The 11,364-nt window shown below is 37.8% G+C and overlaps 1 protein-coding gene across 1 annotated transcript in view; it reads left to right on the top strand.

The window, feature by feature from the left end:
* The first annotated feature begins 2,718 nt into the window (after nucleotides 1-2,718).
* Nucleotides 2,719-11,364, top strand: part of LOC128703639 (protein phosphatase 1 regulatory subunit 21) — a 72,399-nt gene continuing 63,753 nt past the window's right edge. Inside the window, exons 1-5 of the mRNA XM_053798383.2 lie at nucleotides 2,719-2,872; nucleotides 4,446-4,514; nucleotides 5,829-5,954; nucleotides 8,629-8,715; nucleotides 9,819-9,977. Of these exons, the coding sequence (XP_053654358.1) occupies nucleotides 2,816-2,872; nucleotides 4,446-4,514; nucleotides 5,829-5,954; nucleotides 8,629-8,715; nucleotides 9,819-9,977 (498 nt within the window). The 5' untranslated portion in view covers nucleotides 2,719-2,815. The remainder of the gene's footprint in view (nucleotides 2,873-4,445; nucleotides 4,515-5,828; nucleotides 5,955-8,628; nucleotides 8,716-9,818; nucleotides 9,978-11,364) is intronic.

Here is an 11,364-nt window from a genome sequence, read left to right as displayed (position 1 = left end):
TGGGTGAACCATGGGCTCATCTTGGCTTTTTCGTTATTCTTGTTATCCTTGGGTACAAACCTCTTCTCAGCTTCCTTGCATATTGTTGTTACATATTCCATCATCTCCATTAATGACTTCCCTGCCAGTTTACTGTCTCGCTGAACCCCATTAAGGGAGTTCCTCATTCCTGCATAGTCCCCTTTCTTGTAGTTTGGCTTCATTCGTCTGGCCCTTCCTGCTTCCCCCTCCACTTGTAACTCTGTGTATTCAAAGCTTAAAATCACATGATTGCTGGCCACAAGGAGTCTTTCATATGTGATGTCCTCAATATCTACACTACTCAAAGTGAATACTAGGTCCAATCTCGCTGGTTTATCCTCTCCTCTCTCTCTTGTAGTGTCCCTTATGTGTTGGTACATGAAATTTTCCAGTACCACCTCCATCATCTTAGCCCTCCATGTTTCTTGGCCCCCATGTGGTTCCAAGTTCTCCCAATTGATTTCCTTGTGGTTGAAGTCACCCATGATCAGTAGCTTTGCCCTGCTCGCAAGAGACCTTTTGGCCACTGCAGCCAGTGTGTCAACCATCGCTCAGTTACTCTCATCATGCTCGTGCCTTGGCCTCCTGCTGTTCTGTGGTGGGCTATACATCACTGCAATTACCACCTTGGGACCTCCAGACTGAAGCGTTCCTACTATGTAATCTCTTGCTTCACCACTGTCTCCTCTCTACAGCCCATCAAAATTCCATCGGTTTTTGATCAGCAGTGCTACTCCTCCTCCCCCCCTTGTTCCCTCTGTTTTTCCTCAGGATCTGATATCCCATTGGAAAGATGGCATCTGTTATCATACATGTGAGCTTGGTTTCTCCGGGAGCTATGATGTCCAGTGATGCCTCTTTGACTCTTTTGTGCCATTGGCCAGTCAACAGTCTCTAGGTCTGCTGTGAAATTCCTTGTTGAGGCCTCGTCATGGAGTCTAAAGGAAACTTTGTTGTATTCCAGTGGTGGTTTACTAATGTTTGTTAAGAGGAAGGTAGGGTAGTGGTCTGTAGTGCTGTCTGTGATTATCCCTGATTTAACGGGGGCTAGTATAGTAGTCCATATGTGGTCTATTATGGTTGCACTTTCTCAGTGAGCCTGGTTGGTTTAGTTATTGTTGGTATGAGAAGTGTGTTGTTCATATTGTTGATGAAATCAGTTACAGGCTGATCATCTAGCAGGCCTTCACCCGTGATAGTTATATCCATTTATGCTCGTATTCCACCTGCTCCTCAAGTGTTTTCACTTTTCACTTTTGGTAAAATACACTTCACATTTGGTAAGTTCCACTTATTTATAATGGCACACAACCTGCTATGATGTCACCACATCATGAAGGCCTACTCCTGCCACCTTCCCTAGTTACATTTTTTCTTTTTTTCCTTTTCCTGTTAACTTCTTCACACTCACTGTATGCTACTGCACATTTTGCTTGTTAGCCAACCTCTTGTGTATGTGTGTACTCACCTAATTGTGGTTGCAGGGGTCGATACTCAGCTCCTGGCCCCGCCTCTTCACCGAGTGCTACTAGATCCTATCTCTCCCTGCTCTATGAGCTGTATCATACCTTATCTTAAAGCTATGCATGGTTCCTGCCTCTACTACCTCACTTGCTAGGTTATTCCACTTGCTGACTACTCTATGACTAAAGAAATACTTCCTAACATCCCTTTGACTCATCTGGGTCTTCAACTTCCAATTATGACCCCTTGTTTCTGTGTCCCCTCTCTGGAACATCCTGTTTCTGTCCACCTTGTCTATTTCACGCAGTATTTTGTATGTCGTTATCATGTCTCCCCTAACCCTCTTGTCCTCCAGTATCGTCAGGCCGATTTCCCTTAGCCTTTTTTTGTAGGACATTCCCCTTAGCTCTGGAACTAACCCTGTCGCAAACCTTTGCACTTTCTCTGATTTCTTGACGTGCTTGATCAAGTGTGGGTTCCAAACAGGTGCTGCATACTCCAGTGTGGGCCTGACGTACACGGTGTACAGTGTCTTGAACGACTCCTTACTAAGGTATCGGAACGCTATTCTCAGGTTTGCCAGGCTCCCATATGCTGCAGCAGTTATCTGGTTGATGTGTGCTTCCGGAGACGTGCTCGGTATTAAACTCACCCCAAGATCTTTCTCCTTGAGCGAGGTTTGAGCCTATACTCCGTCTGCGGTCTTCTTTGCCCTTCCCCGATCTTCATGACTTTGCATTTGGCTGGGTTAAATTCGAGAAGCCAGTTGCTGGACCATGTGTCTAGCCTGTCCAAGTCTCTTTGAAGTCCTACCTGATCCTCATCTGATTTAATTCTCCTCATTAATTTCACATCTGCGAACAGGGGCGAATGTACGTGTGTGTACTCACCTAATTGTGGTTGCAGGGGTCGAGACTCAGCTCCTGGCCCCGGTGTGTGTGAGAGAGAAAGAGCGAGAGCGAGAGAGAGACTTCGCAGAACAAGCGAAATAGTTATATTTATATATATGCTCTCTTTTCTGTAACCCTTCATGCTGGTATTAAGGAACATTGCTGAACCCATCTGCAATATATTCACTAGGGTCACTTTCATGCATTTTTACTGAATATAAGTCAATAAACAAATAATAAATAACTTCCTTATTGTACAAGTTTTGAGTTATTTAGTTAGAATAATTTTTTGTTAGCGTTTTACACCTGAAATAATGGTGTGTAGAGTAGTCCTGATAATGTCTGGAGGTAGGAGGAGGGACGAGGCGTTTTGTTGTCATCTCGGCCCGGACAAGTGTCAAATTCAAAGAAATTATTTGTAAAAAGTCATTTTGAGCAGGATGGAGTCCCCTGACATACAAGTGAAGTACCAGAAGCTAGCCTCAGAGTACTCTAAGGTGAGAGGAGTGCCAGTAATGCTGGCACAGAGTGTAGTATCACCTGATTGTTTGGTCATTTGGGTGTAAACGGAACAATAACAATGTTTCTCTTCAAGAGGTCTCTATGACCCTTGTGGGTTTAGCGTTTAATTTTGATTTTAATAATCATCAAGGGGTGGTAGGGGGTGCGTTGGTGCTGGTGGGGGACTCTTGATCCAAGAGGTTAGATCTGCTCTCTCCGGTTGAACCTGAATATTTTGCATTTCCTCCAGGCGTTCTATGGCCCTTGCGAGTTTAGCGTTTCCCCGTGAGTAGTTAGTAGTATTGAAGGGTTGGTGGGGTGGGGGTGCCTTGAGGCATGTGAGGGGGTTCTTAATCCATGGACTCAGAGCTATCCTCTCCCTGGATGAAGCTTGATTATCCCACATTTCATCCATACAGGTTTAGGACCCCAATAGAAATAAGTCACAGACTTTTTTGGGATTATTCTAGGTAATATACACGTGTGTGACAATTGTACTTATGTGTACCTGTGCCTAAATAAAGTTAATTATGTACTTACAGTGGTATATGAACCCTATGGATGAGTCTTATTTATGAATATAATAAAAATGCAGGAATCACAGAAATACCCTGTTTTACATTGCTTATTGCTTTCTCTGTGATGTGCTAAACCTGTGTGAGTCAGGAGTAGTGAAGGTTCAATCCTTCATCTGCTAGTCGTTTGACGGACTTGCTACTCTTGTAGCCGGCCTAAATTTACATTAATTCAAATGTAGAATAATGAAAACATATATAGGTCACCTTCAAGTCTTCATATCTCTGAAAGGACTACTATAATTTTACTCGTTCTTCTTTTATTACACTTCTGAATACAGGGAGAACATTTTGGTAAGACAGAACATTTTTTCCGAATTGCCAGCATTGGGGCACTTTTGTTTTAGGTCTTTTGACAGTTTAAGGGTTAATTTTTTATAATTGTTAATGTTTACTTTTCCTAAATGCTCAAATTGTATTAAACTCAATCTAAAATTTTCACTGCTTTCCAGTGTATCACCATCACCGCAACATGCCACCACCTACTAAAACATTGCTTTCACCACAGCTGAGCACAACATGCCACTACTCACTATAATCTGCCACCACCAGTTGTAACATGCCAACCCACTATAACAGGCCAGTACCTGATATAACATGATACCACAGCATACCACTACACACTATAACACGACATCACCATCACTCACTAGAAAATGCCACCACCAACTATAACATGCTACCATCACAACTCTCCTCAAGATTCACCACTACAGCTTATTGCCATCCTTTATAACATAACATCGCTCACTAACATGACACTACTCACCCCATATGCATGAACATAATTGGGGCCAATGTATATCTTTGTTAGTGCATAATACATGGGATGGTCAATATCCACAATATCATGTATGCTCTGAACTAGAGTGAATGAACATCCCTGGGGTCTAGTGTGTATGATATATATGTGAGTGTGTAAATTTTAAGCACAAACATGTGCATGGTAGTTTGCTCAGAGTATTAGTATAAAGTTATTCATAATCTCTTGCAGTTACGTGCTCAGAATCAGGTGCTAAAAAAAGCGATTGTTGATGAGCAGTCAAAAACTTCTCAACTAAATGTGAGTACAGAGTATTTCATATTTAGCAATCTTCCCATGAAATAACTGTCAGTCAAAATATCTTTAAACAAGTTGAAGTACAGTTTAGTATAGTAACACTCATTGAGAATTCATTTCTAAGTAGAAAATTCATATTGCCTTTGAGGACTTTTCTTAAATATATAGTATCATTATGTAACTTACAATACAGTATTGAATTTTTTTATGTACTAAACCAGTGTGTCATTCAGTGAAGATGTGGTGAAGGTTTGGTCCTCCATATGCAAAGTACAAGACAGATGTGCTATTCTTGCAGTCAGGTTTTTCTTATAATAATAATAATAGTAATCTTATTTCTATAAGCACATGTACAAGGTATACAGGCCTAGCTGACATCAGTGACATACCACTACAGCCTTTCCTAACTTAACGATGGGGTTCCATTCCTAAGAGTAGGTCGGTAAGTGAATAGGTCGTTAAGCGAGGAACATGCTATACTGGTAGTGGGTTTGTGTGAAGTATCATTAGATATTTTTTAATGTCACCTTTACACCATTTATAACATTTCTAGTATATTTTTAAATGCTTATACTGTAGTGTACTAAACAGAATAGAGGAAATCAGGTCTAATATACGTTACTTAAGTTTGCATACTGGTCGACGGCTTGTCCTAAGTCTGATTGGCTGGTAAACTACGTAGTACATCTCTAAGTGAGGAGAGGCTGTATATAGAATCCCCTTGTTAGGCAGAGCATATTGGGCAAATTAGGTTAATTTTTTGTCCCAGGATGCAACCCACACCAGTTAACTAACACTCATGTACATAAATTGGGTTGTTTGCCAGGATAGGTTTCAGTTAGGGGTTTACACCAGTGCCTGTTTTGATGTCCCATTTGCCTCTTTTTATTTTTCAGAACACCCCAGTCTTCAAACTTGATACTTGGTATATATTTGTAATGCCGGACAAAATGGTTGTGCACTAAAGTCCTTGGGAGGATGGGGAAAGGGTCATTCTCAGATGGCAGGTCACATTACACTGAATGATCCATATCTGTTTAACTTTAGAAATTTCTCTATTTATTTATTTTTTATTTAATTTTACAATTTTTTATTTTATTTTATTTATATGTATATTTTTTTGTATATGTCTGCAAAGACAGTGATTATGTATGAGTGAGGTGAAAGTGTTGAATGATGATGAAAGTATTTTCTTTTTGGGGATTTTCTTTCTTTTTGGGTCACCCTGCCTTGGTGGGAGACGGCCAACTTGTTGAAAAAAAAAAATATATAGTTTATTTTCATTGTATACAAAATAACTGTGGTTTATTATTTTAGGATTTGATAAAGTCTCGTGATCAGATGTTTAGGAAAGCTGAGCAAGAGAATGATTCCCTCACATTCAGGAACCAGCAGTTAACCAAGAGACTTACACTACTACAGGAAGATCTGGAGGAGATCCAGGTATGTAGTGTTTGAGTTAAGCCAATATTAACATCGAAAGTTCATACAGGTTAGGTGTTGTTGTAGGGTGGGACTTGCCAGCACATGATGAAAAGACACTAGATATAGAGTAAACCATCATTCACAGAGGGCATTTCTCTCTTAATAGAGTTAAATGAAGTATTGATTGAGCTTTTCTTAAACTGAAATGTCATAAGTGAAGAAAGATTTGCTCTGTATGTAGCATTTTTTTGCTAAGTTGGTTATTCTTGTATATTGTGATCTGTATTAAAGCTGTGCCAAGTTAGTCATACTGTACAGTATCATATGTATAATAATGCTATACAGAGGTAGCTACAATGTCTTATTACCCCTGCAGAAATATTAACAGCAGTCTAAATTTATTTACTTCTTTTTCTGGTTAAGTGAATGTGCCCAGGATTATTACAAGCAATTACACTATAAAAGTCGACCTGTATGTTTTTTGGGGAGGCTGCTTGGTGCAGTTGTTGATGGAAATTGATGCACAACTCTTCTGTCTTCCCTTTTTGTTAAGGATTGATAATCCAGACACTGACAGTCCATTGTTCTGGGATGTAATTGCCCATGGGTGCACTCTCCAAACTCAGCGAGTGTACACATTTCAGTAGTGGGTAATAAGACATTTTGGCCACTACTAGCGAGAGTTGGATGTTCACTGGAAATATGCTTCTTGGGATCACCTCTAATGCCACTGAAGTGATTTAGTGTTATAAAAGTGTAATGATTTGCAGTTATGTTTATTTGCCTATGATGCTAATGTGTGGGCAATGGTGTTAGTATTTTCATTAGTCAGAAGGATGGTTCCTATTATTTTGACTTCTTGTGGTATTGGTGGCAGTAGTTGTGGCTTTAGTTGTGGTGGTAGCTGAGAAGACAAACTGAAAAAGTTGAGATGGGCTAAGTGATTAAGCCAAAGGCAGAGTCATAGCTTAAAATCAACATTAGAAGGAAAATGACATTGAAGGATCAAGTGTTTATTTGCTTTAAGAATAATAACAATCACAGAAAATGACAGGGAGGTAAGTGTGAGCTTTACAGAAGATTTTAAAATGTGTTTACATATGAACAAAAATCATTTACAGGTAAGAGAGGATAAACCAAATAGAACTATCAAATATTGAAATGATTAATGAGGAGGGGAAAGGGGCTCCTGATAAAACTTTGTACAGTAAAAGTAATAGGACTATGTGGAATATAATGAAGAATATTTAGAGGTGGTGTTGAAATTCTTTGCAAGTTACTTGCACTGATTTTAATAAATCATAAGCTTGTAGTGCAGTGCCAAATGTCTGGAAGACAACGAACCAAAACTACAGACCAGTGTCATTAACAAGTGTAACATACATAGTGCTGGAGATAAGAGATTTAGAGATCTAGAAAGTACTTGATTCCTCATGTAATATTACTTTGGAAAAAAATTGAAAGGTCTCATCTTAACATTTATGTAGGGATTCAGGGAACCCAGCAGGCCAGACTTGAGTTCTAGAGATGGAAAGTACAGTGTCTGCACTCTGAAGAAGGGGTGTTAATGTTGCAGTTTTATAACTAGTGTAGGCATGTCTCTGGAAAAGACTGATGGAGTGAATGACGATGAAAATTTTTCTTTTTTGGGCCATCTTACCTTGGTGGGAAACTGCCGATGTGTTAATAAAAAATAAAATAAAATCAATAAATAAAATTTATTTCCTAGAATTACAGGGTGTTGATTCAGCTCTGAGATTTTGTTTTTTCTTTCTAAGGAGATGCCTTAGTTATGTGAAGCATTTCAGGCAGAATAAAACTACTATTATCAAATTACTTTAGGAGATTTCACATCTTGCAGAGTTTCCATTTTCCTATTTTCTGATACTAACTCTTCTCTTTTGAGATCACTGGTAGTGTCACTTATCTGTGTATATCCAACAAGCTATTTTTTTCAAATCACAACTGACTTTTTGGCTGTCCTGGCATTGTTTCCAGTTGTTGGAAACATTAGCCTTGTGCTTGTGTAATGGTCACACTAGGTTCTTTCATGGCCAACTCATATACGGGTGCCATTCTCTACTCTGTAAAAACTGTTAGGTCATGCTGACTGCTCAGCATCTCTTTATATGATTGTTGTGTTCATCAGAGAACATTTTGGCTTCATTGGTGTTGTGCTCATCAGAGAACATGTTGGCTTCACTGGTCTGTAGTTCAGTGCCCTAACAATATTTATTCTGTCTTCCTTAGTATGAAAGCTCCAATTTTAATAGAAATTTTTTTCTTTGATTTCTGTAGCTTATGTGCTACTCTCACTCTGAGCCTGTACCTCCTTTTTGTTCTGATTCCTTTACCTTTGCCTGTAGGAATGCAAAGCAATTGGTTTAGTGCTTATCTAAATATAAATGATAATGAAATGACAGTATTTTCCAGTAATTAAATGAAAATAAATCAGCAACTGTGCTGAAATATAGAGTATTATCGAGTAAAGTTAAAATTCAGGGATTTTAAATGTGTTATCTATAACTGTATTCTGCACCTGGTAAGGTAGTAACTGCATTCACAGACATTATATATCTCACCTCACAGTTTGTGGTATGTTGCATGTTTTGGTTGATCTCATCTATGTTTGGTTGGCTTAAACTATTATCTAGAAAGAAGATTTATCATGAAGTACACTGTCCATTTACAGCTCAAATCCAAGAGAGGTAAAGTGAAATCCGAGAGTGTGGTTGATGGAACATTGGCAGACAACTCTGTGTTCACTGAGGAGCTTCAGGTTAGTGTTAAAGAAAAGTTCCTCAGTATGGGATAAAGAGCTGAAAAAATGTTTTTTTTTAAGCTCAGCAAGATTTACAGTAAGTTTATTTTTTATAATTGATATTGATAAATTAGACATGTGCAGCATTTGGATATCTTTAATGAGGAAACGTTTTGCCACACAGTGACTTCATCAGCCCATACCAAGGAGAAAGGTGAAGAACAGGAGGAGTTTGAAGTTATCATTCCATAAGCCTTTAGTCGATGTGATCAGTCCATCAGTCTTGAAAAGAATACAGCATATGTGCGAAGAAGTGGTTTATATACTGTAGGAAGGAGAGGTACAGCAGTCATAGGTGGTATCACATTTGATGAGTGGGGAAGTAGGTCATGCCCAAGGGTTAGGCAAGTTGAAGAATTCCCTGTATTAAGATCCCAATATGTTGCTGTGTCAGACAGGAATGTCTACATAATTGATATTGCTTAGATCTAGCTCCCCAGTGCTGTTATTTCTCTAGTATGACAACTTGATATGGCTCTTACCTTAATAAGCCAAATTTTACATTAGTTGGTGAAGACCAACTAAGGTTTTGCTGATGAATTCAAATTCATATAGTACTTTATTACTTTTGTGCAGTATACAGATAATGAAGTTTACACGTAATAAAATATTGTTGGGCACAAAAAGCCACTATCATGTGGTGCATTTTGGAAGGCTTACTGAGTTATATACAGTGGACCCCCGGTTTATGATATTATTTCATTCCAGAATTCACAATATTCCCATAAGGAATATTGTGAATTACATTAGTCCATTTCAGACCCCCAAACATGCACATACAAACGCACTTACATAAATACACTTACATAATTGGTCGCATTGGGAGCTGATCGTAAACCGGGGGTCCACTGTATTTGGAGCAGCATAACATTCATAACCCTAGCAGAAAGAAGCTAATTGTTGACCTACTTGAAAAGTACATATATTAAACTACTACTACTCTTGAGTTAAGAGAATAGTGTCTAGGTTGGATATTTAGAGCATACGTTGAATCAGATGATAAGCTAAAGTGATTTATTAATTTAATAACATTTTCTTTGTATTGTGTTTTTCCCATGCAGTCTAAGATTCAAGAGAATGCCAGATTACAGTCTGAACTAGCAGAAATTGAAATGAACTATCGCAGGCGTTTGTCAGAAATGGAAATGCAACTAGAAACTGCTAAACGAGAAGCTCAGAAGTACAAGGAGGTGTTGGAACGTCATGAAAAATCTGCAAAGGTATCTCAGGTCTTTGGCTTTTGAATATATGACTGTAGTAGGAAGCTTAGATTATTTATTTTAATAGTGTAATTTTAAGACATTGTTTTGTTTAGAATTGTAATAATAGCGAAATGTAGAATTTTCATAAAGGATGTTGGATGGAGATTGTCTTTTACATCTTAATTTTACTGTTAATAAAATCCCTTGAATTAAATTTTGTGTACTAAATTGGACAAATATTTTTAGCCTTTATCTGAAAGTGTAATTTTTTTTGAACAGATATTTTTACCCCCTGTATCTGAAAATATAAATTTATTTGCCATTTAGATAATGTTTAAACTTACTGGCATTGAAAAGTTATTTATTGATTTTGGTGTTTTAGCATAATAGTAAAATATGGAATGGGTGGGATTTGATTATTATACAGGAAGGCCCCACTTATACGGCGGGTTAGGTTCCAGGCTACCGCCGTAAAGTGGAACACCCTTTTTTTCCACTTACAAATGCATACAAACACTAGATAACAAGTTTACACTAACATATATTATGTTAGCAATAGAACCAGGCATCAAAAAACAATAAAAAAGTACAATACACACATAGTGCACTCATTACTTACCTTAAAATATTTATAGTCTTAATCTAGGGTGAGACAAGTAGTATTTATTGTAAGAAATCAAGTGTGGTATGTATTGTAATAGCCAGGCTACCTCACCAGGCCACCCCACCCACACATACTATTCTATGATATTTAAGCATCCCAGAGCGATAAAATGTATATACAGTTCACTCATTACTTACCTTAAAATATTTGTAGTCTTAATGTAGGGTCAGGAGTAAGTAAATGAGATAAAACGAATAAATGAGAGAGAGAAAGAATGAGTACATGAGAGGTAACAGGCGCAGAGTTATGTAAACAAACCAGGCTCCCACATCTTATATTTATGTTTATTTATTCTATTGTGGGGTGTATTTATCATCTTTTTATGTTATGTATCGTGTTTATTATATAATTTTGAAAAAAATATCATGGATGGATTAATGAAAATGTGTATATTACCGTAATATACGACATTTAATGAGACTCGGTGACTATTGTTATTATGGCGTCACTTGTGGAAGTCGTCTGCTCACATCTCACATTTATGTTTATTTATTCTACTGTGGGGTGTATTTATCTTATTTATATGTTATGCATCGTGTTTATTATATAATTTTGAAAAAAATATCATGGATGGATTAATGAAAATGTGTATATTAACGTAATATACGACATTTAATGAGACTCGGTGACTATTGTTATTATGGCGTCACTTGTGGAAGTCGTCTGCTCACATCTCACATTTATGTTTATTTATTCTACTGTGGGGTGTATTTATCTTATTTATATGTTATGCATCGTGTT

Source organism: Cherax quadricarinatus, chromosome 76, assembly GCF_038502225.1.
Source record: "Cherax quadricarinatus isolate ZL_2023a chromosome 76, ASM3850222v1, whole genome shotgun sequence".
Taxonomy (NCBI): domain Eukaryota; kingdom Metazoa; phylum Arthropoda; class Malacostraca; order Decapoda; family Parastacidae; genus Cherax; species Cherax quadricarinatus.
This window is presented reverse-complemented; position numbering and strand designations above follow the sequence as displayed.